The following is a 26,782-nucleotide window of genomic DNA, read 5'->3' on the forward strand; positions in this document are numbered from 1 at the left end:
AATTTGGCACTAGAGGGCGCAGCAGACCGTGTGACCCAAACCTGAGCTCTGAGTCGTTTCCCTCAGGCCTCAGAGCTCAAAATGATTTTAGAAAGTGCTGGTTCAAGAAAGGAGTGATGGAAATCCTTAGCATGTTTCTCTCGGATGCAATGGAAGCTCTCCCCACAGGTTGGGAGGGCTCTGGCCCTTCACTGCTGGGCGCTGGTGCCCATGTTGTATGTCAGCATAACCTACCTTCCTTCTCCCCAGCACAGAGCATGTCCTTGGTTATGATCTTCTTCCGCCGAGCATAGTTCTCCTGGCAGGTATGGTGGTTAACAATGGGGATTTCAATCTGGAACACAAGGCTATTGTTGGTTCCCACTCCTTGCCATTCTGACACCCCTGGAGCATCTAGATCCACCTTAGATTTGGTGCCGGTGAAGAAACAATTGAATGGAGAACCCAGGGCTCATGTTCTGGTCCCATCTCAGTTGCTATATGTGACCTTGGACAAGTAACTTGGCCTCCCTGGAACTCAGTTCTTATATCTATAAAATGGAGATACTACTATTTGCCTAGCATATGCATTAGTTCAAATATGACATTATATACAAGAACCATGGTCTGTTTCTTTCCCTTGCTCTTACCGTGGGATGAGGCTTATGAGTTAATCACTAGTTTTCAGACTTCCAAGGCTATTTCCTCATCCAAAATGTGGGAGCCATCGTGTTTGACATACTAATCATGTGGAGTTATTTGCAGAGGAAACGAATGAACAAGAGCTTTGAAAAGTACAAAAGCTATAACTATTAGTACTTTAGGGGTCATGGTGGCTTGCTTTACAGCAAAGATTCACTTGTGTTTCTCTCCCTCACTACAGGATGTGCTCTGGACACTGAGTCTGTATGTTGTCCATTTCTATGTTACATAACTGGGAAAATAGTAAATAATCAATATTTTTTAAAAATTAAGGTGTGAATGGATACATAAAAACAAGATATTGTGATCATCATCATTTTGGATTCAGCATGGGGTAAATGTTGGACTAACTATCTGAAATAAAAAGGGGAAACATGAATCTCATTCAACCTGGCCAAGAATTGAATGGACCAGATGCTCCAACATACACTTTCTGTTAGTCCTTGTTAAGAGGGAACCAGAGGCCATTCAGATTCTTTTTGGGCCAGGGCCTTGCCTAGATAAGTGGGAAGAGGAAGCCACATTGTGAGACATGTCTGCACTAAACTGTTGAGTACCCAATTAACCTCCTCTGATCATTCAGTATATCACCTAAGTGTCATGTCCTGGGGAAGTCTTCCTCAACCCCCAAGATAAGATCTGATTCCCCCACATTCCAGAGTGCCCTGAACTTATCCATCGTCACCTTTATCACACCCATAAGTACTTTCTGAGACACCTACTTGATTATAAGCCCAAAGAGGCTGGGAACCAGATCTGTCCTTTTACCCGCCGTCCACCCCAGCACACTTAACAGCTACTATAGAGGAGACACTAAATAAACAACTGGGAGTTCATGAATGAAGGGATGAAGGGATGTTGCAGATGTACAATTTCAAAGTGTGTTAAAATAATGCATATTGAAGGATTTAGAAGCTAGCTGTGTCACAGAATTAGTGATGTTAGAGCCAGGCATTTCTTAGAGGTCATCTTGAACTTGGCAGTTGGAGATGGTAGGCTATGACCTAAAGAGGCAAAATGACTTTTTCAGATAATCCAATAAATGAAGAAGCCAGGATGTGGAGCCAGGGCTTTGTTCTTTATGTCTAGTTTGGAGTTCTTTTCTAAAATGACAGGAATGTGACCTTCTAAATGCAATGGTGAGTTTATGTTTGCAAGGACTGGGGTTCACAAGAGCCTGTCCCGTTCTTGGCTATGTAGTCCTCGTGATGTAAGATGAATCATGAACCTTTGTGGTGTCCAAACCTGTTGTTTTCTTGGAGAATTTCTATAATCTAGGGCTCTAATAACTACCAAGGACATTGAACAGCGTTTGGAGGCTAGAGTCCACCATCGGCAGAATAAACAAGTCAAGGTTTCTGGGCTCCAAAGTCCCACTGAACTTTGGAGGGAAGACTGGGTTTCTGGCCTCTCTTTCACCAGCCTGCCCAAGCCTCCAATTCCTGAGAAAGCAATGTGAAGCGTGAAGGCCAGCAAGGGCCAAGGTGTCACTGTTTGTAGGATATAGATTGAACTTCACCTCCATCAGGGTGTCTGGGAACCTCTGCAAGAACTGCTTCCCCCAGCCGCTGACGATGACCACGGTTCCTGGAGGAGAGGAGACACTGTCAGGACACAGGGGCTGTCTGTGAGGTGTTCAGAATGCTGCATCTTGTAGTTCTGTCACCCTCTGCCTGTAGAGGAAGGGCTGAGTTTGCTACTTCAGAGAAAGGCAGCAAGACGGAGAGGAAGATGAGAAAGGCTGCTGAGTTGGAGGTGATCTGTGACAGAACAGGGGACACTTGTTTCTATGATATGTCACCTGATTTATTTGTCTATTTTCTTCTACCCGCAACTAGCATGGAACATAGGCTCTACAAGAGCAGTAATCTCATTCATCTTGTCCCCTGGCCTCTAAGAATGTCGGCATGTAGTAGATGCTCAAGAAATTATTGTAAATAAATAAAAAGCCCAGCCTAGCCAACAATAGGCTATGCTACCTTTAGGAAGACTTACGTGTTCTTCTCTCCTTCTAAGCCTCAGTCTCCTTATCCATAAAATGATGAAGCTAGACTTGGCATTCTCTAAATATTTTCTAGCTCTGAAGCTATGAAGTTGGCAAATCTGGGGACAATGTGAAAATGGATTGAATGCTAACAGAGCAACTGTAATCTTACTTGAGAAAGAGCCTGGATAATGAAAATAGCACTGGGCTTAAAGTCAGAAAACCTGGACACTAGCTTCAGATCTGCTTTTTATAGACTGTATGTTGGATGAATTACTTTACTTTGCTGAGCCTCCATTTTCTAATCTATAATATGGGGCTATCATACCAGCATGCAAGGCTTTCATGAGTAGTAAGTGAAGGGATACAAACCAGCTGGCATGTGGTAAGTACACAGCACCCAAATAGTTAAAGTCAGCGGGCTCTGTGTCTTTTCTGTCAGCTCACTTCCCATAAGTACTTCTCAGATTCTATCTTAGCAAAATTTTTAGCAGCTTTGAGCTAAAGGAGTGAAAAGGAGTGAATTATGATATGGTACCACTGAATTTAGAATGAAAAGGAAGTCAACCGGCATGAGCTGGTCTCTTATTCTATGTTGGATTTATATTATCTCATTTATATTATCTATTTAAATATCACAATCACCCCAAGGGGTATTGTCTCCAGTTTAGAAGTAAGTGGACGGGGTTTAATGAGATCAAGTACTTTCCTTTGATCACCTAACTGGGAATGCAAGCAATGGGATTTGACTCTGTGCTGGCTATTAAGCTATTGTGCCTTGGCTTCAGCCTTACCTGTCTATGCTCTGCTTTGTGGTACTAGGAGTGAGACTCTGAAATGGCAGTTCTGCTTGTCTGGCTGGTGTCCTGAACATAGGAGGCATTTTCAGGGAGATTGGAGGATTTCCTTAATGGCTTCTCACTCTACTGGTGGCAATTGGTTTCAACTATTTTCCTTAACAGCCTCTTCTGTGGAAGTCTAAGTTCTAGCTCCAAAGGGCCCGTTTCCAAGCCTCTAGGTTCTATAATTCCAGCCTCTTCCTTTTGTTCCCCAAGACCTAGAGGTAGAGGTTTCTTCCTGTTGATAGTCAGCTTTTCCCTTTTACTTATTTATTCTGCTAATACCCTATCATAAATTCTCTCTGTAGCCATCACTAGTCTGGATTTTGTTTTCCTGTCTGGATCAGTGGGCCTGCCTGTTCACTATGTGCCTACCACTACCTCCAAACTAGTTCTGACTTTGCAGCTTTAGGGCAGGCATCCAGGGGATTATGTAGCCACCATTGGCTGACTCAATTGGCACCAGAGCCTCCCCAAGACTAGAGAACTCCCTGCTCAGATCCCAGCTGCGCTGCAGAGGTGGGATCGGGGTTTGGGAAAGGTACCTTCCTTCGGGGGCTCCTCAGGCAGACATATGGGCATCACGAAGTCATTCAGTATTGGGCTTTCCAGCAGCTCCACCAGAGCCACATCGTTCTCAAAAGTGTGGGGTTGATACAGCGGATGGAGGATGAAATGTTTGACACCGAGATGCTGTTCGTTTTCATCAGACCGGAGCCTCCAGTGCTTGCCTGTGCAAGAGGAAGACATGCGAGGCACGAGGATAATGGAGGATAAGGTCCCACCTTGTCACGTCTGGTGCCATCCAGGGCCTGCTTCCAGACTTAACCTTTTCCTTGCCCTTCACCCACCCATTGCCTTAGTGAACTTTTCTTATGCCTCTTGCCACAGTCCAATATCCTCTCCTCCCAGTGCCTCGGTCACACGTTGCCTCCTCCATGAAGCCTCTCAGACACTTCAGTTAGAAATCTTTCCCTTATGAACTCCCATGGCCCTTCACCTGTCCCTCTACTACCAAATGAGCTGCTTCCTACCTTGGGTCAGATGGCCCTGCATTTGTATCTTGTTCCTCTGTTATACGGTAGCTCCTTGTGGGCAGGAGCTAGGTATTCATGACAATGTGTCATTCAATCCTGGCAGAGTGTATACCTGAATTGAATCAGCTATTGATCTTATACAGGAAAGCCTTGAAAAATGGCAAGAGCAGAACCCTGTTCCAAGAACCACTTCTCATTTGCACCTCACTCACCCATAATGATCATAAAGTCAGAAGGGCTCAGCAAGTATGAGTCATCCAGGGTCAAGTCCTCTGAATCGAGGTATTGGTGGAGGCAGTGAGCAGCAGTCACAATCCAGTTGGAGCCTGGAGAACAGAACACACAAACACCACGTCCTTCACCACCCTGTCCTGCCTCCCAGTGTCTTGAGTTAAGGGACTTGAGACTGTTCCAGGGCACCCCTTCAGACCTTACAAAGGCCAAACCCCTCTTTGTTGCATCTCTTGGTCTCAGACACTTACTTGATACTAATTGGAAGATGAGGTGTAAAACTTGATTTCAACGGCCTGTCTCAAATCACACTAGGACTGAATGTTTTAAAGAGAGTTTCAGGGTTCCCTGAAACCTATGATGGGGGTGAAAAACAGCCGAAGGTGGGCCCACAACAACTTGTGCTCACTGGCTACCTCTCTGGCCTTACTTCTCAAAGTGTGGTCCCTGGACCAGCAGCATCAGCCTCACCTGGAAACTCCTTTGAAATGAAAAGCAAATCAAAGCCTGAACTTGAGCATGATCCCCAAATAATTCATGGGCTCATTACAGTTTGAGTAGAATGATCAGTAGCTAGCAGCCAAGTATATTTCTTATGTCTTGGCTATCTTCTTCTCCTGGGCAGATATATTCCTCAACTTTGTTTAATATAGGGCCAGGCTATCCTTTAGGTGGGACAGATGACAAGTACATAAGTAGCTGAACTCTGAGGTATATCCTGGATGAGCCAAGAAAAAAAAAAGGCTCTGAGTCTTAGGGGGTAAGAGTCAGGGATATCAGGTTAGGGTTCAAAGTCAAGGGAGAGGTGCTTTTCTGGAGCAGATCCCAAACTCCTCTGGCCCTCTCAGAAGTAGCTGTGTGCTCTGGCCCCTGGCTCTACATAGACCATCACAAGGCTACCCTCTTTCGCCTCTAATTGATCTTGACCCCACCCATGGTCAGGAGCTGTTGGGTTGACTTTGCAGGTAGGTAAGGTTGGCTAAAATACCCAGTTTAGGGGAGCCTGCCTCAGAAAGGGGATCTGGGCTATTTAGATGAGCCCAGCACTGTGCACTGGCCCATCTGCATGGCCTCACCCTCCAGCTCTGTCAATCCCTCTGCCCAGCCTCCCTGTGGGCATCAAGACTGTGCTTTGCCACTTCCTTCATCCCTTAGCTCCCTCTGGGCTCTCCCGCCCTCTTCTACCTCTCCTTCACTCCATAAGACCTAGGCACAGAGGAAAGAGATTATAGTTTGTGAGAGCTCTGGGAGGGTGAGGTGTGAGGGAGCTCTTGGCTTGGGTGAGGGTAGAGAAGTGAACTTCAAACAACTCTCAAACACGAGTTGTAGGGAATAAGGCAGGAACGTTGTTGATTTTAAAACTCAAGGTTTAAAACAATGAATTTAAGTCTTATAACAGTGGGCACCTCCATCCATCTCTTTCACTTGCCTGACAAGCCACCTGGCCTGGCTTCAGCTCGCCTGTCACTCTTCCTCACCACCTCTCCTCTCTTCCGTCTCTGCACGTGAAGGTCCACCCTTCCTATCTTCTTCCATGATTTCTCCTCTTCCTCAGATGTCGCACATCTTACCAGTCTGTCTTCTTATTGTATCGTGCCTTTTAATTTCTCTTTTCACCCCTCAGTCTCCTTTCTCTTATTTCCTAGGTCTCTCTTATTGGTCTCTTTCTGTCTCTTAGTCCTTTCTGCTGCTGACCGGCTCCCTCTGTTTATCTCCCTTTCTTCATCTTTCTTGGTCTTCTCCCCAGCCCTGCTCCCCACTGGATGGCCCTCAGCCACAGCTGGCTTTATTTCTTCCTTTCTTTGACACCTTTGCTCGTTCTTCCTGTCCCATTGAGGCTCCACTGAGTGGGATCCTTCGTCTTTGCTCTCATGGGAATTAGAGTGGGGACTTCACATATCCCATTTGCCAATTCACCCGTTCCTGGAGGTAAGAACATGAATGAACTTGAAATACTTGAAATCATCTACATCCAGGCAAAAATGCAGCAGGGAGAGCCATCAGCTGTTCCTTCCCCACCTTGCCCCCACTCCCACCCACATTTAACTCTTTACAAAGCCGTCAATCTTCTCTTCCAATGCTTTTTAACCAGCCCCCCTCATTTCCATCCCTTGTGCCCTTACTTCTTACTTTGAGGCTTATAACTTCTCTCCCCACTATTGCAAATAGTTACCACACTGAATTTCTTGCTTTTAGATTCCCTCCTTTTGGTCTAGATTGCCCCTAGACAGAACTTTCCAGAACATGATTATGAATTTGCAGTAGTGCCCAGGATCTGAGGTAAATCTCTAAATGTGGCATTCGAGGCCTTTGCAAATCTACCTTCCCTGACTGTCTGAGGGTAAGTTTCCTGGTTCTTCCTAATCGTACAACCCTGTCACAGCCTGCCTTTGATCCAAGGTAATTGCCTTGTATTGTAATTTATGTTTGAGAGTCTGATTCCCTGATGTGGTCCTTCTTGAGGCCAGAGACTGATGAGGATTTAGGAGGTGTTTGGCATCTCAAAGAATTGGAACACATGTCTCCTGGTTCCAGTTAAGAGTTCCTTCTACCACAGTATACTGCTACAGACAGCGATTCTGAACAAAGAGACCTTGGTCTGCCTTCAGGAACAGGATCAGGTAGCCCTCACTCTGCCACCAGTCCTGAGTCCTTCACCCCTTCCACCTCCTCCTTACCTACAAGGGTGCCCCCACAGAAGGGCTGCCCATTTGGGTGAGACAGCATGGCAATCCAGGGAGCGGTGCCCTTCTGGGCTGGGCGTCCATTGAAGATCCTGGCCATCAGCGTCTGGGAGAACTTGGGAAGACCACACACTGCAGCCAAGGGAGGAAGGGACAGATCATACTCTGGGCTCCATCTTGCCCATTTCCAGGGTTACCAGTTTATCACCCTTTTAGGAATACCTGTTAGTTTTGATGAACCAACATCTGTGGCCCACTCTGATAACGGTACCATGAGTTTTCTTCAGGGTCCATTTTTTGGTCTATGTAGCCTAAGTTGGACTGACTTCACCTCTGGTTTCAGGGAAGAGAATTGTGACTGATCAAAACCCTGGATCCCTTGATCACAGCAATTGCTTAGAGATGGGATGTGACCTTGGCCAAGCCAATGAAAGCCTAGCTTGAAAATTTCGCTAAACATACTAGAAAAAGCGAAAGTCATTTTCTACAGGGGTTGCTTGGCTGTTGGCCATAAGCCCACACCTGTGGGTGATACTCTCATGAAGAGTTTGCTGAGTAATGCTATTCACCTGGAGGACAGCGGAACTGGAAGACTAGGGGAGAAGAGAGAGATTGTCTTCCGATTTTTTGAGCCCTTTGAACTAACCATATTGAGACCGTTTGGTAGAACCTCTTCATTATGGGAACCTATACACTCTTTCTTTTTCTTCTTATGCTGTTTATATTGCATTTCTGTCATTTAGAAATGAAAGTTCTGACTAATAAAGGAACTTCATGCTCTAACTGCAGAGGCCTATTCTCAGAGAAGCCCTACAAGAAGTGTCTGCCTGCTCCATCCCCTGTCTTCCACTAACCTGAATTCCCAAACATCCATGTACATCACAGCCTGACAAAAATCACAGATCAATATGCTACAACCTTGACTGAATCTCCAGCATCTCCCAGTGTCATTCTCTGTGCCTAGGTTCAGCTGCCTCAATGGAAGTCCTGTCCCCCTTCCTACCGGATGCTCAGGAGTCCATTGGGTGGGAGCTCCTCGGTTGTCCTCCTCCCCATATCCTCCTCCTGTCAACTTTTCTTCTCTTCATAACCAATCCTGTGCTCTGGATCTCCTCACTTAACTCTCAGGGACCTGGCCCAGCTCCTGTATTTTCCATCTCTGCTTCTCCTCTGCCTCTAAAACATGGTCAAGCATTTTCATCCTAAAAACCAACTTCCATTTCCCTGCTTCTCTCTCGTGCCACAGCCTCTTCTTTTCCCTTCCATAGTCAAGCTTCTGCACAGAGGGGTGGATGCTCAGTCTTCCCTCTCCTTTGGAGTTGGATTAAGAAGAAGGAAGTGCCCCATACTACACAGACTTAAATTTTATCTGATGTATTCTTCCTACTAGGCATTAGTTCTCCTTGTCCTGTGATTCCCCAACCACTGAAGCTGGGATACCCATCACATTAGGGGAAGAATGGATAGGCTTTGGCTTTTGAAAGAGCAAAGCCTAAACCAATGTCTAAGAAAGAGACTTTTCATTTGCAGAGGTAGGGATTGTGGTAAGAATAAAAACAAAAACAAAAGCAAACAAACACACAAAAACGTGTAGGCTATAGGGAATTCAAACCTGGGGGACTGAGTGCATAATTTTTACTGTACGTAGAAGCTCTTCTTAGAGCCAGTGAAGAGTCTGGAGGAACGGAGGAGGGAAACACCCTGGGTGGAGGGACAATGAGAGAAAGACATAATGCAACTGGGGGTCCTGTTCTCTGTCCTCCCTGAGATGGCCACTGAGACTTGGGCCTGTGCCGGGGAACATCCACCCCAGGGCCTTCTCCTGGACCCTCAGCTGTAATGTATGCCCTTGAGCTCTTCACCCTTCTTGACGATTTCCTGTCCCTGGCTTCTGAATACTTTTCTTCTTGTTTTGTTTCCCCCCTCTTTCTTTTTTCTTTTCTCTTTTCTCCCTCCCTACTTTTTTTTTGGTCCTTTCTTTTGCTCTGTTTCTTTCTAGGGGCGTCTCTTCATGATCTCTCTGCTGGTATTTGCCTTGTTGAGCCCTTAGGCTCCTTTTTGTTTTCTGCACATTTCCAATAGATGAAAATCCACCCCTCTGCCATATTCTACCTAAATGCTAATGAATTTCATCTCAGTGTCTTTAAATCTGCCCTCTTTCTCTGGAGCTCACTATTCTTTACTGCCTACTTAAACTCTTCAAAGTTAAAGATGCCAAGCCCTGTTCACCAGCTTTCATGAACTTTCTCCTCTTGTTAGCCAGACCTCTGTGAATGTCTGCAACAACCACATTTCTGTTGCCTCCCTTTTCTTCTACCCCCATATCAAGTCAGTCCCTAAGTTGGTGTTGAATCACTAGGAGAAGCAGCCCAATGCCTCGTCCCCATCCATGTCCCAATATTCTCCATAGAACCTCAGCATCTCGGTATGTCACAATATAAATTCCAAACATCTAGAAGAAAACAAGAATCTGAAATGTAGTAGAACACCGGATATGATAGTCCTTGAAACCAGCAACATACGAAGCATGAAGTCTAATTTAGGATTCTTTTAGTTCTCAATAGTGTAAAAAGCATGACACAAAAATAAATGATACAAACCCCAAACAAAGGCAAGACGTGTGTGTCCCCTGGAGAGCCCTCACTCTCAGGTTGACTCATATCAACCCCTGCACCCTAAAGCTTGCACAATCTCAAGAGATGCCTAAGGCCAACCTTTACTGGGATTACAACCTAAATGGATTTAAACTTCTGACCTCATGTTTGCACTGTCACAGCTCCTTGGTTTGGTGGGTTCTCCCCATCTCTTGCCAGGATAGTCTCAGTAGTTTCCCAGCTACTCTCCCTAGCTCAGTCCCTTTCCCTCCACTTTCCGCATCACACCACCTGCTCTCAGACCTGCCAAATTCTCAATTTTCAGTGGGTGAGACCCAGCAATCTACATTCATAACAAGCACCCCTACCCCATGATTCTGATTGATAGACTTCAAACTTAGAAAATCCCTTGTCACAGGACAGAGTGCAGAGTACAGCTTTTAGATTCTTTCAACTCCTTCGATGCACACTGCTTCCACTCCAAATGTGGCTCACTTTCCTGGGTTAATAACATTGCCGACTCTGCCTCTTCCTGCCCATCACCAAGTACATCTTTGAAGTTTCTGCAAAGCCATTCTGATCCCCTCTAGCTGTATGAAATCACATCTTCCTTTAATTAAGTTCCCATGATATTTAAATAGCAATTTCTCTTATATGTCCACCTCCTTTTGCCTGTTTAATACTTAGATAAACACAACTTTGTCTCCCGCGCTAGTGTGAGCTCTTTGAAGCCAAGGACTCAAATGACAGGCACTTAAATGGAGGAGCGTGCACCCTCTGAGAAGGGAATATATCAATAACAAAGTCCTCTCTTTGACACTTCTTCTTGGGTGATGCCCAGATGCCATAAGTGTTTTGTTTTGTTTTGTTTTTCCTGTAACAGGGGAAATTTTGGTTTAATGAGGGGGCCAATTTAAAAAATCAAAACAAATGGTCACACTTCAACAACATTAACAAAACTCCCAAACTAAGGCTATTGGTTATCCACAGAGGGTTTATTTCCACTTTGGACCCCTGACAGCTGAGACAGAGTGCAGAGGCCCCTTACAGAGTAGCAAAGCATGTGATATTAAATATACAAAATATAGCATTCTCTACATGCACCATTCATAGGTATAGGAGTGTGTTTTTATGAACTGACTGGGAAAGTGAACATTTCCCAATTGTTCTCTGGCTGCATTTGTCTGATGAAGATTCCCAGGGAAAAGAGCTCTGAGGGGGCACAATCAGCCTGTGACAGCCAGAGACAGGCTTCTGGCAATCAGAGAAGTGCTGAATGCAAGAGATGGAAAAACCCTAAGGGGCTCTTATGACTTCCCTTGCAGATAGGGGAACTGAGGCTCAACGGGAAAATGATTTGTCAAAGGATTTATAGCCAGTGCCAGTTGGAGACAGAGACAGGGCTAGAAACCAGCATTCATGGCTCTCCCCTCTTTTCACTGTCACCAATGAGTCTCTGCTTCCCTTGATCTCTGGTTCCCAGAAAGCACAGGACTGGATCTCTCTGAATATCCTGCTGGGTAATTCTCTGTTGAGCTAGGTCCCATGGCTATAGAGCAGGACATAGGTGAATCTTAGAGTCCTGAGTTCACCCTTTCTTCCATTTTCCTGTCCAGAAGCACAGTGGGATACAGTGTGCACCTTCTCTTTTCCCCAAGTAACAGCCAAGTCTCCACATTTGCTCTCAGGGCTCAGGTAGTCTTTTCAGATGACTCATTTCAGGGATGAAAGGTTGCTTCTCACTTGTCTGGAGTGGTACATATTGACAGCCTGGGATGTCAGCCATTCAGGAGTGGCATGTGGGCCCAAGTGATGTTCTGAGCTGAAAGTAGGAATTCAAGGGGCTTGGGGACCCTCCTACTGCTATTGTCTTCCTCAGTCACAGGTTTTCTCTTTGTCCTTGACATTTCTTTAATAGGGAATATAAAGGATGAAGCTTGGACTGGAAGAAGGTTGAAGAGGAATCCTAGGAGCAAAAGTGCTCCGAGTTATTTTACTAGAGAGGAAGGCCCCCAGGTTTATGATCTCTATCCCCCAAACCTGAATGGTTTTCTCCTAGAGGAGGGAGTGGATTTGATATAGGCCCAGAGTGCAGAGCTGGGTCAAAATATGAATGCAGAGTTAAGTTCAATGCAAGGAATCATTTCCTAATAATCAAGCTCAAATATACCAACAGTGGGCCCAATAGGTTTGATATATAACTAGGAGTGAATAAAGGCCATGGTATAAAGCTTGCCAGAGAGGAGTGCTAGATTGGCCCAGAGGTCTTCTGGTCCAGCTTTCCCATTGCATTGCTGGAAAGAGTGAAGGCCAGTGAGGGGAATGGAATTGACCATGGTCGTGGACCCTGGTCTCTTGCCTAGAACCTTTTCCTTATACAACACTGCTGCCTCTCAGGGTCCTGGGGTCCATCTTAGGAGGATGAGTGCCCCAGTAGGTCACTGTGTTCCATTCTATTTGGTCTGTTAAGTAACATGGAGTGTGCTGTTGGAGGTGTGTGGTGTAGTCTCACTTGAGCTGGGGCAGGGTAGACAGACCCTGAGGAAGTAAGTCAGCTCACCGCTCCACCTGGAGCTCTCCCAAACCTTGTGAGGAGCCCATCTGCTCCCACAGCCAGTCCACATAGTTGGAGACCTTTGTGTAGACTCCATATACCTGCTTGCTACCACATTCTTCAGGGCCTCCCCAGGATACAAGGCCTTGGGCCACCCAGTGCTGGCTCAAGTCATCAAGGATAACAAAGGCCCCGCCACTATCTCCAAGGCATGTGTCCTTGCCACCTTCATAGTAGCCAGCACAGAACATGTTCTCTGTGACGCTGTAGTTGCCTGAGCGGGACTCATAGCTGGCTTTGCACTCAGCATGCGGCACCACGGGTAACTTGACGTACTGAAGGACATCGGACAAGGTTCGCGTGCCACTGCTGATGATCTCATCCACTGTCACATTGGGATTGGAAATGCCCCAGCCGGCCACCAGGCCAAGCATGTGGGGGACTGGGCCTTCAGGCTCAGGCCTTGGCAAGCAGATAGGCATGACGTGGGGTCCCAGGGGTACAGGCTCCTGCAGCTGCACCAGAGCTATGTCATGATTGTAGTTCTGGATGTTGAAGTCTGGGTGGAGCACCACTCTGGAAGCTGAGCTATTGACAGCTCCTGATTTGTCCCGAACGTCATGCAGGCCCAAGTAGACAGTGACATGCTCCTTGGAGACCGGTATCACTGTGTTGTCTCTGCGCTGTGAACGCAGCACGTGAGCGGCCGTGAGAATCCAAGACTCAGAGAGTAGTGCTCCACTCCCGAACCACTTGTCATTTGGTACCCTTGAGGTGTCCTCTACCACTATCAGAGCCTGCCATGGAAAGAGGCCAGGCTCAGCATTCCGGCCTCCAATGATCCGCTTGACCAGATTTGGCAGGGAGCGGGAGGGCTGGCCACACACTATAAGGAGAAGGAGGGAGTGGGGACAAGAGACAAAGACTGGTTAGGACTACCATTTGAAAAGAGCCACTAAGAAAAATTCATATCTTACCCATTGTGGATTATGCCACCGTGGCACCCTAACCTGCCTGAGTCATGTTAACCTGGGAGAGCTCTGTCCTGGGACAGTTTGTATCTAGGTCTCTATAGGATGGCCCATCTCCCATAGAGATGACAACCCAGTAGTTGGAACCTTCTCTGGACCAGATCATTTCATGCTTGGGCCATCTCTCTCTTGAATTACCACCTCTGGCTATGACTACTTTTGGCCTGGACCATCTTTAGCCAGGACTATCCCTAGCAGTATCCACTTATCCCCTTTCTTCCCTAAAAAGGTATTTCATATCCCAGAAGTTGTTCATACTGTGGGCACTTGAAGAACTTCTACAAGTTTTCTCTCCATCTTCATGGGCACAGAGAAATGGAAGTATTATAAAAGACAATCTAGCAAGCTCTAATAGTTATTGGACTGGGTACCAAGATGCTTGGAGCCTTTACCTGGCCTTTCTATTTCCATGCTACTTTGAATCAGAACGTTTTCTCTCTTAATTTCAGTTTTTGACTCGCCAAATGAAACAGTTGGTCAAGATGATCTTCAAGAATTTTCAAATTCCAAATTCCTTTGATTTTTATTTCATTTTTCCTGACTACCCCCAGTTTATGGATGAAGACAGTTAAGAGACTATCCCAAGAGGACATAGTTATCAAGTTGGATAGTAGGGTCTTAAATGGATTCTTAAGACAGTTTACATATTAAGACCCTAGTTGTAGACCCTCAAACCTTTTCTCATCTGGCTAAAGGACTCATTGATGCCTGTGTATTAAGTCTCAGAACATAGTATGTAGGGGAAAGGTGGCATAATCCACAAGCAATGATGCATGGGCCCACACATCATTGCACCCAGGAGCCCTGTAGTACCTTCAAGGGAAGGAGAAAGGTCTGAGCAAACTTCATTCCACTGAGTTGTACCCCGAGCATGCACATGCACCACCGGCCTCCTGCAGCCAAATGCCTCTGGCTCATGAGCAGTGGGTCTTCAGAACTAGCCCTCCCACTGGCTAAGAACAAGCACACAAGGACAGGGTGCTTTTGTCTGGGAGGTAGGTCTGGTGTGTGAAGGTCCCCTTATGGTTGTAAATGGCCAGACTATACTCCTTGGCCCTGGATATTCTCAACAATCCTTCAGAGACCAAGGGACATTTGAGTTTTCTTGTATCTTGGTGACTTTGGGAGGGAGGGTTTTCAACAGCCTAATGTTATTTGGATGCTGACAACAAATGCTTCTTGTTTGATGCTGGAGCACTCTGACATTCACCCCAGGTCAGATGTGGATGGGGCTTTGTAACTCTCTGTGACCTGGCCTTTCAAGGTTAGCCTCCCATTGGAAGCTGCAGCCTACAAGGTGATATCTCAAGGCAGGTCTATGCCTGGCCTGTGTAACAATTCTCTTAGCACTGAAAGATCCTCATCTGGTAAGGCACACCTCTGTAGCTCAATTCATGGTCACTACAAAGCCCCTGGCCAGCACTGAATGGTACCTTCCTCCAAAGAGGCAAACCCCAGGTCATAGAAGGTCAGAACAGAGCAATCTCTGAGGGTAGCTAATTTACAGATGGAAAAATAGAGGGTTAGAAAAGGCCAATAATATACTCAAAATCATTGGTGGTAGAGAAAGAAGTAGAACCCATTACTCCTGACTCCAGCTTCTTTTTCCTCCTTGATATGCCCTTGTCTTTTCATGAGGTTGAATGATACAACAAGTCTTTGAAAGAGCTCATTGAAATGGGGTCATTCTTGATTTTTTTTTTTAAGATGGGGCCTTGCCATATTGCTCAGGCTGGCCCCAGACTCCTGGGCTTAAGCAATACTCCTGCCTTAACAACCTGTGAGTCACTGGAACTATAGGGCATGCCGCTGTACCCAGCTGAAATGCAGTCATTACTGGCTGTTGCCCTTCTCCTCCCAGACTTTTCTGAGACAAAGGACTATTCTTGAAATGGTATAGCTTTGGTGTGCTAAAGCCAGATTTGGGCTACAGGATGGTAAGCACTGAAGAAGGACCCTTAGAATAAAAAGGTGACATTCCAGGACTCTGAGTGCATGAGGATGGCATAAAAAATGACTGACTCAAAAAGAGCTCAACATTGTTGATTGTTATGGTTTAGATGTGAGGTGTCCCTGTAAAGCTCATGTGTGAGACCATGCAAGAAGGTTTGAAGGAGAATTGATTGGGTTATGACAGCCTTAACCTAATCAGTGAATTAATCCCTGATGGAATTAACTTAGTGGTACCTGGAGGCAAGTGGGATGTGGCTGGAGGATGTGGGGCATTGGGGTTATGGCTTTGAGGTATATATTTATATCTGGTGAGTGAAGTCTCTGCTTTCTGATCATCATATGAGCTGCTTCCCTCTGCCACACTCTTCCACCATGACGTCCTGCCTCACCTCAAGCCCCAAGGAATGGAACCAGCTTTCTATGGACTAAGACCTCTGAACCTGTGAGACCTCAAATAAACTTTTCCTCCTCTACAGTTGTTCTGGTTGGGTCTTTCAGTCAGAGCAGCAAAAAAGCCAACTAAAATACTTGTGTTGACATAAAAAATTTCAGGATCATCCTCCAGTTCTGCTCCTAAGTCTCTGGAGAAAACCTTGCACAAATCGTTATACCACTATGATCCTCACTTTTCTAAGTTTTATCTGAAAAGCAAAGGGGCAGCTCATATTTGCTTAGTAGGCCCCCCTGAAAGGTTATGGTGCTAGATAAAATGGCTTTCTTTCCCTCCTGGTTTGCATCTCAGTTCCATGTCTCAGTATTTTGAGAGGAAAGAATTTGGAAATTTCCAGCCTGATCCAATGGTACACGGTAGTTTGGCCAACTCTAGGTGTTAAGAGAATTTCATGACTCATCGTATCCCAGATCCTTTGTATAAACATAAAGAGTAATAACCATTACGAGTCATAGAATGTGGTGTATCTCAAAGAATGTGTGGCTCCCTTTCTTCTGAGGTGTGGAATCCATTCGTAGAGAGGCGAGATTACTTACTAAGGATGATAGTTAGGAAGCAGCAGCACCGGCGTACCACCCAGGCCTGTGACTCCTAGCCCAGTGCATTTCCCTTCTGAGTGTTGCAACATGGCCTCCCAGGATGAAATCACCCCTGGTTTCCTTTGTCTGACATTAGTTTTTTAGCAAAAGAGAAAACTGAACCTCTAGTTTACCACATCTCCACTATTCTCCTCTTCTCTGAAGCTTCACCACCTGGAGTCCTTGAGTATGTTCATGGCCAAGCCAAACTGAGGTGAGTGGGAGAGCATAATGGGACCAAGATGACCTTTCTTTCTTTCCCTCTTCACAGGTTCTTTCTTAGGCATGAGACCTCTTATGTGAAGTCTTCCTTCCTGGTGCTCACCTCTCACTATAAAGTGTAGTCAATTCCTCTTTCTCTGGGATCCCATGGCACCTGTGATGGCTGAAAACTGACTCTCATATGTAAATATGTTCTTCACTTCATAAGAATCAATGGTAGAGAACTCCTGGGCCTTCCATTTAACATCTAACCTAACATCTAGAAGCCCACCGAGTGAATGTGTGCCATTTCCCTTATACTCTTAGTTTACCCAATGCTGTAATTCAGTGAAATACAAAGGCTACTCAGCTTCAGCATACTACGGATAAAATAAGCCACATTTCTGTCCACCTTTTCATTTGAGTCTCACAATAGCGCCTGCTGTTCATGCAAATGTGCATATGGAATCAGAGAAGGATAATTAATTTTCAATTTTTTAATGCTACCTGGAATGATGTATCATTTAATTAGTGCTATACTTGATTTTTTTAAAAAATTAAATATGTATAAATTACTGTGTTGTAAATATTACATTTAATTTTTGTGAGTTATTTGTTTAACCCTCCTGTGTGCATTTTGGGGCTATGATTTCTAAAGTTTATTTAAATATGAACATTGCTTAAAATGTAAATCATCCATACTTTTAGCGCTAAAGAAAATATCCCCCCAAACTATATGCACAGTGACACTTCCTGCTACCACCAACTTCTCTTTCCATTTTAAAGTGGGGTCTGCAGATAAAACACAGGGAAGGCAGAGATCAAAAAGACTTGCATGCATTATTCTTTGTAAGAACATCTTCCTCTGTCCTACAGTTGTTTCTTATTGGAGCCTGGTGAGTGCTCGAGGACAGGGTGCCTGCTCTCTTGATTTCTCTGGCACAACATGAGGGGCACATACACAAATTGTGTTGGATGAAAAAATCTGGTGGAAAGGGAGTGGAATTGGACAGAAAGGCAACAGGGGGTTCCTGCACAGCAGAACAGGCTGAATATAGAGTCTAGTTAGTTTGAGAAGGTGTGAGACTAGGCTTCTCTGACCTTCAACCTTCTGAAGACATCTCTTAAAAAAAAAAATCAAAGCATCTTCCCTTTCAGCATCTGCTAACAGCCAGAGCACCTGGGGCTCTAGGGCCTTGAATGGGAGACTTCGAGACAGAAGACTTGGAGGGTAAGGTACCTGGAAGGCAGGTGGGCAGGCTTCTTCCCAGTAATTCATTTGTCCAGACCCCTTGGGCAGAGCAGGTATACATTCCTACATGAGTGAAAAAGGGTGGAGAAGAGAAAGAAAATGATTGATGTGTAGCACATGGAAAATAGGTTTGGATTTTTAATTCCTTTAATGTGGATTATTGTAAAAATTCTTTCAAATGGCCTCTCTGATATCATTTTCCATGAGCCCATCCTCTTTGCAACTTGCAGGATCTTTCTAAAATGGGAATCTAACCACAGTTCAATTACCAGTGGATCCTCACTGTCCTCAAAAATAAATACCACACTCTTCGTGGTGTCCAGCGCTCTGTACAATCTGACTCCTGCTGGTTTGAGGCTGCTTGCCCTGGGCTGTCCATCCCTTGGCAGTTTTCTCCCTCTCATTAATCACAGAGACTTTGGTTCACACAGCTCTCTGCAGCACACATGCCTCTCAGTACTTAAACCCTTTAATGAGCCACATTTCTGTCCACCTTCTCATTTGAGTCTCACAATAGCTCTGTGAGCTGTATCACTGTTCCTTGTTGAAAAGTGAGTTCTTGGAGACTTAGAGAAATTAGGAGAGTTTTCTTTTCTTTATTCTTGGTACTGGGGATTGAATTCAGAGAGTACTCTACCCCTGAGCCACATCCCCAGCCTTTTTATGTATTTTATTTAGAGACAGGGTCTCACTGAGTTGCTCAGTGTCTCACTTTTGCTGAGGCTGGCTTTGAACTCATGATCCTCCTGTCTCAGCCTCCTGAGCCACTGGGATTAGAGGTATGTGCCACCATGACCAGCGAGAGTTTTCTTAGTGCTCATTTTCCATAGAGGCAGAGATGGGCCTTTCCATCTCTGAGAGGTTCTCTTTTCTGCTAGGACTGTGACTATGCATGAGGGTGTTGGGATGCTTCAAAGACTCATTCTAGGGTAAGGTGGGACATATCACCACATATGTCTCTTCCCAAACCTTCACTATGACCAGTGTACTGGCCACTGGTGGTCCTTCACCCTTTGGCCTGTGAGCTTCTGTCTGACCTTTGGGGTAGCCAGGAGCCTGGCAGGTGGTATGGATGAGACCTGGACTGGAACAGCTCCAACTGTGTTGGAGTCTTGGTCAGGGCATACACTGGGCTACCTTGGGAGACAGATGGATCTGCTCCCCATTCCCCACTCTACCTGGACCCTGTTCATAAAATAAGAACAGGTCTTTGAAGGAAGATTCCTAGTAGGCTTGCCAAATGGCTCTAGTTTGGTCATATGTTATCAGCCAGAAACCAAGGCAGAGACTGGCTGAAGTGGAGACACAGGGCATTTTCTGGAAACCTCAACTCAGCCTCAGGCAACATGTAGCAATTCATTTTGGGACATTCCAGGCTTTTGTTAGGTTCTCAAATCTTCCCTTTGCTGTGTTCTATCTGACTCCTTTATGCTCCTAAAAGATCTACGCTCATTGGTAGAATCTGGGCTAGATTAAAATGAGAGGATAAAAAAAAAAAGAAAGAAAAGGACAGGGTATTGGTCCTGAGACTCAGTCTCTGCATCTTAAAATGGACGAAATAATATGAGTTCATGCATGAGTATCAGATGAGGTGATGTGTGAGAGGACAATTTTTGCATTATTGAGCACCCCATACCTATGAGCAGTTGTTCCTTACAGAGTGATTTCTGCTCCCAGCCTATCCAGAGGCCCAGAGAGGGTGAGGTGGGAGGGGGAGAGTATGGAGGGCTCACCTGTGATGTTGTGAAGCATCTTGTAATAGGGCTGATGGCAGGAGTATCTGATCTCAGATTTGTATGTGGTGAGGTTGTTCCTTGTGAAGAAGGTGACCAGTCCATGTTCCAGCTCAGCTGGGGCTCCACAGTCTACAACTAAGAGAGAAGCAGTGAGACCTCTTAACTATCTTTTGCTCTTCCTCTTGTTACCATCTGTTGGATTTTTTCTTCTACAGATGTGCAGGTTATGCAATGAGCACAACTCCAGAAAGCAAAGTTATAAGTCAAGGATGCCCCTGGAATTGTACAGGGTCCAACCTCTGCAGCTCCCAGTGCCCTTGCTTTTGGGGTCTTTCCATCATGACATTACTCTATGATCAACTCACCTGGCCCAGTGTCAATTTCAGAGTAGAGACAACTCTGCTGAGATTTAAGGAGATCCAAGTCTCTTCCCTACCATAACCTCTTTCCCCGACTTCTAGTTCTATTGTGAAATCCTTTCTGCTACTTCTGCCCAAGCATGAAGCCCATGCTCAGTTTGAAAATTCTGGCTGATCTGAACCAAAGAATCTTCCATTCTTCCAGTCCCAACCACAGGCTGACTAAGATCAGTTAATTTGCTCATATTAGAGCTTGGCGCACACATACATACCAAAAAAAAAAAAAAAAAAAAAAAACCCNATTTCATTCACAATAGTCTCCTCCACCAAAAAAAAAAAAAAAAAGAAACAAACCCAAACAAATAAAAAACCCAGTTCCTGCATGAGTACATAGCCCCACCCTGCTGGCTCTCTACAGGCAGCTTGCTCCACCACAGAAGGCAGAAGAGGGTCATGGGTGAATCAAATCTTAGTCTCCAATTTTCTCCAGTTTTTGGTAGCTGGATATTGGGGCTGGTTGTAGTCACAGCATAAGACATGACCAAAGATGCCTGCTCCTCAGAGATGGTTTTTGGGGAGCTTCTCAGTCCTGCCAGGTCTTAGGGGAATTGCTGGCCCTGAGGGATCTCAGCATGAGTCAGCTCAGATTCAGGGCACCTCTTCATGGCCACATTAGAGGCTAAGGGCCCAATTCATCAACGTCTTCTTAGGGGATCCTTTAAACAATGCTGCTCATTTCTTAGGAAATCTTCATATTTGACATAACAACCCATGCCAAAGTTGAAGAATCCTAGAGGAATCATAGAGTTTGACAGATGGAAAGGAGACTGGTGTAGCAGGAGTTTGGTGGTAGCCATCTAGAATATCTTCTTTGTTTTGCCCATAAGCCTGGAGAGGAGACTTGGCTATTTATTCTAAAGTCACCCAGTGAGTGAATGTCAGAGTGAGAACGAGATCTTAAACTCAGTGATCTTTTAGTAAATGGTATTGATAGTTTCTCAGGATTGTTTAAATGCCCTATGTTAAATGGCCTATGTTACATATTAGCTGGCTAGTGGTGAACATTTCTTGTCAATATTTCCAGAATCCTGATGAAATTTGCAAAGTTCCTCCCTCTCCTGAATATCACTTGTTCACTTTGGGGAATAGAGAGGAGAGACTTACCCCGAGTGCTAATCAGACTTTGTGATTTTAATTTTAGGGCTTCAAATTCATATTTTTAAATTGACTATGGAGTCAACTAACTTAAAACATGTATGATTCCAGGTTTGAGGAAAGGGATGAAGGAAGGGAATAAATGTGTGTCCTTCTTATCCACAATGAAGGCAAAATACAAAAAAAAAAAAAAACTGGCCTCCAGTCCCCTTGGGCAAATCGTTTCCATTTTCTTTTGATCACCCCAAACTGGAAACACTCTTATAGTTTGTGAGATAAATGTGCAAAGGTTAATGCCAAGATAATAAGAAGTAATAATATTTATTATTTAAAATTACAAATAGTTTTAATTTTTTTTTTCTGAGAGTCCAAGTGGACTTTCCCGCCTCTTTAGGAAATGCCATTGACTGGTACCTACATATTGAGATCATTCTTGTCTCCCTTAACTTTTTAGCAATTCCTTTGTCTTAAAGCATCATTAAGATCTAACTACCTGGCTTCTAGTAGAAGAATTCTAGGGCTGTCCTTGGACTTGTGTGGCTGGTGCTGGTGGGGAGATATTTTCTGGGTAGAGGGGCTATTTTCACTGCACTCCAGAGAAGCAACTCTGCCCACTGATACAACTGGTCCTACAACCAGAGAGAGGGGGGGCATGTCCATTGGAAAAGAAAGAGTCTGGTCAGCTAGTGAGTGAGGAAAGGGAACACTTTTCTTCCCAAGTGTACAATGAGGTTAAAACCCATGTATCTAAGGGACCTTGAGGCAACTTCTCCTCACAAGAGCCCTGAGCAAATCTGCCTGGAACAACCAGTGGGTGTAGATCCTGCATCCTCAGCGAGGCCATCTTTGCTTTAGAAAGGGTCCTCCTGAATTTTCTCTGGCCACTTCCACACCCTGGAATCCAAACACACTTCTCTCTCCCATTTCCTTGCTCACCATTCTGGGGCATGGGGGACACCACCCTACACCCCGTCTCCACTCTCCTCTCTGTCTGCTGTTTATTCTCCTCCAGATACACCTTCGTTGGCCTGCAGATGCTTCTGAGTCTCTTTACCATAATCTGGGGACTTCCTAGGGAACTCTACACACAATTTGCTCACCCTGGCACTCAGTCCAGAGATGAGGTCCCAGTCCCCTTTCCAGCCTCAATTTCTTCCCCCGCTCAGTGTGCCCATCTTCCAATGTCACCAGACCCATCATTGTGTCACTTCTGCCTCCACTTCCATGCCATACTGCTGCTTGGGACACTCTGTGTCCATGTGGCTACCCCAGAGGCCTTGGTCAGAAAACTAGTTCTTCTTGAAAGCCTTTTTTAATCTTTCTAACTGGACAGGGGAGCTACCTTGTTCTGGAATTCTTTATTCATATCTCTTTGGTGGCATGATCTTATGTTCTCTGATATTGCAATTATTTGAGCACGTATCAACTCTCCTCTTACATTGTGATTCTATTACACTAAGTATGAAGTCTGTTAATACTTTGTGGGCTTACAAACATGTATTCAGTTGGCACTTGTCTTTAGTAGCTAGCCCATCTCCTCTCTCAGAGTTGTCTCTACCCTAGGATGGCACCTCAGACTCCAGACTGCTCATTGTCTATACTTGCAGGGTTCTGTCTTCACCAAGTGGCCAATTAATCTTAAAATTGATAGGTAGCCACCCTCCAATTCAGGGCTTCTCTAATATTTGTGTCCAGACCTTGTCCAGGCTGCTGATCTCAGCCCTTTCTTCATCATTGTTTATAACCTAGTGATGTCTGTGGTCCCAGAGCTGAGGACCATTGCTTTCACAAGCATTTCCTATCCTTTTAAAGTTGTCAGTGAATTTTAGGAAACACAACACTTGTAATCCCCAGGGGAACGCACCTGTAATGATGGGATTTTAGCTCTGTGTGATGTATGGGTGGAAGGAATACTTCTGTGAATGAGAAAATACCCAGATTCTCAAAAATGCACACTGAATTATTACTCATTTTAGCTACTCATGGTTAAAAAGGTAACAACAAATAAAAAGTTTAATGTCATCAAGTGACTAGCATTCTGGCCTATTTGAACTTGAAATGTGAACCAGATCAGAAACCAGTGCCCATTTCTATCTGGTTGGCCACAGGCCACATGACTGGGCATTAAATATTGTGTTTCTAGAACTGAAGGCATTTTTCCTTTGAGAAGAGTACAATCCACTTACAGATCCTTAAAAAAAATTTTTCCCACTGTCTTTTTATCATTTTCTGGAGTAATTTTGAGTGGTGACCAAACCCTCAAGGGGATAATTTATTCTCATAGCACAGCAGCTCCCGCTGGGGCTGTGTGGCCGGGCTCAGCCTCCATCCTAATCCACACTGAAGCGGGCAATGGAGTGTTGGTGGGTGGGGAGGGGTGGAGCAGCTCTGGGACCCCGGGGTCTTTGTAAGTGATCCATTCCTGGATGTCTGCACTGTGTGGGGTTCTTGTCATTCACTCTGTCACTTGCTCTGACTCGGGTTCGCTCTCCAAATCGATCTCGCTTTCTGTCACCATGGTGAAGTCAAAGTGGGACCAGGAGACGCAGAGAAAGGAAGCAGAGAGAGGAAGAGAAAAAGAGAGAAAGAAAAGAGAGAGAGAGAAAAGTTAGCAAGCAAAGCAGAAACAGTTCTTGCAGGAAATACAGAAACCATTCCATCAGAATCCATTAAGAATGCAGGTTAGGAACAGCCAGTGTGAAGGACAGTTTGGGACTGTTGAATTTGTACCATTCTGAGAATTTGCACTCATACTCACTGGCTCCTAAGGATTATAGATTCTTTCCCTGCAGGGAGATTTGCATTTATCTATTCTAAACCCTCACTTGACAGTTAGAATTCAGAGAATACCAGGACTTGTCATCACAGCAAAGTGAAGGCAGGGCTGGGACAATCATCCATAATTCCCACTTCCTGTTCTGGTGCATCTTTCTTTACCATATACTGCACACTTATTGTTTGTTCCCAGCCCCTTATGCCTCTTAATTCCTCACTCTTATCTTTGCATCTTCCATAGGATCTAGCATAGTACATGGTATAGAGAAATGCCATAGTAAGTATTGATTAGGCAAAGATGCTGGATATGTCTGCATGGGAGCTGTCATCATCCTAATCCAGCCTGTTTTCTTGAGTACAACATGGCAAGGCATTCTGTTGCATAAGTCACACAAAATAGTGCTAATACCGTAGTGCCTTACTCTATCAATGCTCTCATTACAACACAAAGTATGTGTGTGTTTCATCAGGGAAAACTATTAATAATGTTTCCTACTTTCCAAAAGTGTGTCTGAGAGAAAATAAACCTTTTGGTAGTGAAGGGTGATGCTGGGGGCTGAAAAAGAAATAAGCTTTTATTAAGCTTTTGCTTATTCCTGCACTCTACAGGCATGGTACATATATTAAACCAGTTAGTTCTCATAGCAATCTTGAGGGAAAGAATCTGAGGCCAACAGAAAATGAGTAAATTGCATAGGGACACTCATCTGATAGAATTGTCAGATTCTGTCCTAAATATCTCAAATCCCCCTTTCCCTTTTTCAAAATGACCCTTGCTCTCTCTTGGTGAGTGCCTTGCTCAGCATCCAGTCATACCACTACTAAGAAGAGCTGTCGAGTCCCTCCTATCTAGACCTGAACTTTTCCTTCGGAGTTCTGGATTTAAGTCTGCACAGGCTTCCAGTAAGTGTTTGCTGAAAATTTGTTGAAGTCATGCGATGCTCCTCTCTTCCCATACTGGGACCTGACTGCAGCAACATAACCATATAAAAAAGGAAACAAGCACATTCTGCTTCCAGTTCTGCCTGGCTTTTGCCTCCAGGAACCCTGCTGCTTGAGAGCACCTCCTAAGGGCAGTGGGAAGAGATCTGTCTTCCATGATGGATGGGAGCCATTTAAGACAAAGGAATAGGACAGCACTCCTGAAATGTGGATGAATGGGGCCAACCCCAATTCTTGACTTCTCATTTCTGCATTCTAAAGCAAACCCCTGCCCTCCTTCCTTCCTTCCTGACCCTTTCTGTCACTGTGCCTCTTCTCATCACTGTTGCCATACATAAGTTTCTAAAATCGCTGTCCTTATTACTCTTGTATTGAAATGCCCTGGATGTGGAGGGAGAGGGGCTAGTGTTTGGAAATCTGTATTCTTACAAAACTCAATAGATGATTTACATGGACTATATTATTTTAGAATCACTGCATAAATTCTGCTAGTCCAAATTCTTTATTGTCAAGTTGAGGTAAAGGATCTGGTTCATGATCACAGAATAGGTCAGGGTCAGAGTCACTGCAAGAACTCGGACCCCAACAGTCAGTGAAGAGTTGTGTTCCATGCTTCAACTAGGTCTACTATGCTTACCCCACAGTCATTTTTCCAAAGTTCCAAATCAACTCAGAAGAGTTAGTGGCCATGGGTGGTGGTGGCCATGTAGAGACTAACATGCTTACTCAGCTCTGGGAACCTGTGTCACACTGGTCTCCTGAATTAGCAATTGCCAGAGCTGGCTTTAGACCTGGAGACATGTATTCCTCTAGCAAATCTGGCAACCTGTTTGCAGGCTGAGGTAAAATTAGTGTTTAGAAAATAAACTGCCCCCCCACACACACCAAAAAAAAAAAAAAACAAAACACATTTGTTTGGGGATGCTAAAGTCTTACTGCTAAAAGGGGCATTAATACTGTTTTTGTTTGTTGAGTTTCCACCCATCCCTCTCAGAGACTTCCTGCCAGGCTGTCACCCCTGTGTGATCTTTGGCCTGATCCCAACAGCAGGAGGGAACTCATTATCCTTATAATCAAGCCATTTGTTTTTCTTACTTTTACAGGTGGGAATCTCGTTACTCCATGTCCCATCCTTCAGGCACTCGATCTGAAATGTGTCCATCTCCACATTATCCTGGAAAGAAACCAAAGAAGGGAGTGGGAAGAAGGAAGGGGTGGAGTCAGTGTTTGCTTCCCAGAAAAACGAACTCAAGTTCCAAGCCTCACTGTCCTCAATGGGATTTTCCACCCAAGTCTCCAAGGCCAAGTTTGAAGATAAGGAAAACATAGATATTGAACTCATATTCTGCATTCGTACCATGGAGAGGCAAGGGCTGTGCACAAGAGGCCTTGGGCAATTGTCTCTGAAAGAATAAGTGTAGCCTTGTCTCCTTTTTCAGAGACTGGTTCTAAAACTTGAGCAAGAGGTCAGCACCACCTGGGGGCTTGTTAAAACAGATTGCTGGCTGGTGTCTTCAGAATTTTTTGATTTAGTGGGTCTGACCTAACCAAGAATTAGCATTTCTAGTAAGTTCCCAAGTGATGCTGATACTACTGGTCCAGGGACGTTTCATTGAGAACTATTCCTTGAGAACAGTGGTCCTCTAGCTTGGCTGCACTTTAGGCTCATATAGAGAACATTTAAAAAAAAAAAAAAGAAAGAAAGAAAAAAAAAGAAGAAGCCAAGCCTCAGTTTCAACCCCAAA

At 44.9% G+C, this 26,782-nt stretch overlaps 1 protein-coding gene across 5 annotated transcripts in view; it reads right to left on the reverse strand.

Moving 5' to 3' along the window:
• Window positions 1-26,782, reverse strand: part of Masp1 (MBL associated serine protease 1) — a 67,245-nt gene that overhangs the window by 3,233 nt on the left and 37,230 nt on the right. For 2 of the 5 annotated variants that reach the window (XM_048804045.1, XM_015499974.2), the window contains 4 exons: window positions 26,133-26,211; window positions 19,804-19,941; window positions 18,059-18,133; window positions 11,027-13,490 (listed from right to left, as the gene is read on the reverse strand). In XM_048804045.1, the coding sequence (XP_048660002.1) occupies window positions 12,607-13,490; window positions 18,059-18,133; window positions 19,804-19,941; window positions 26,133-26,211 (1,176 nt within the window). In that variant the 3' untranslated portion in view covers window positions 11,027-12,606. Of the gene's footprint in view, window positions 1-234; window positions 335-2,200; window positions 2,269-4,049; window positions 4,236-4,753; window positions 4,868-7,450; window positions 7,589-11,026; window positions 13,491-18,058; window positions 18,134-19,803; window positions 19,942-21,640; window positions 23,829-26,132; window positions 26,212-26,782 lie in introns of those variants that run through there. The other 3 variants (XM_048804048.1, XM_048804049.1, XM_048804047.1) reach the window with 2 other exon arrangements.

This window comes from Marmota marmota, unplaced genomic scaffold, assembly GCF_001458135.2.
Source record: "Marmota marmota marmota unplaced genomic scaffold, marMar, whole genome shotgun sequence".
Taxonomy (NCBI): Eukaryota; Metazoa; Chordata; class Mammalia; order Rodentia; family Sciuridae; genus Marmota; species Marmota marmota.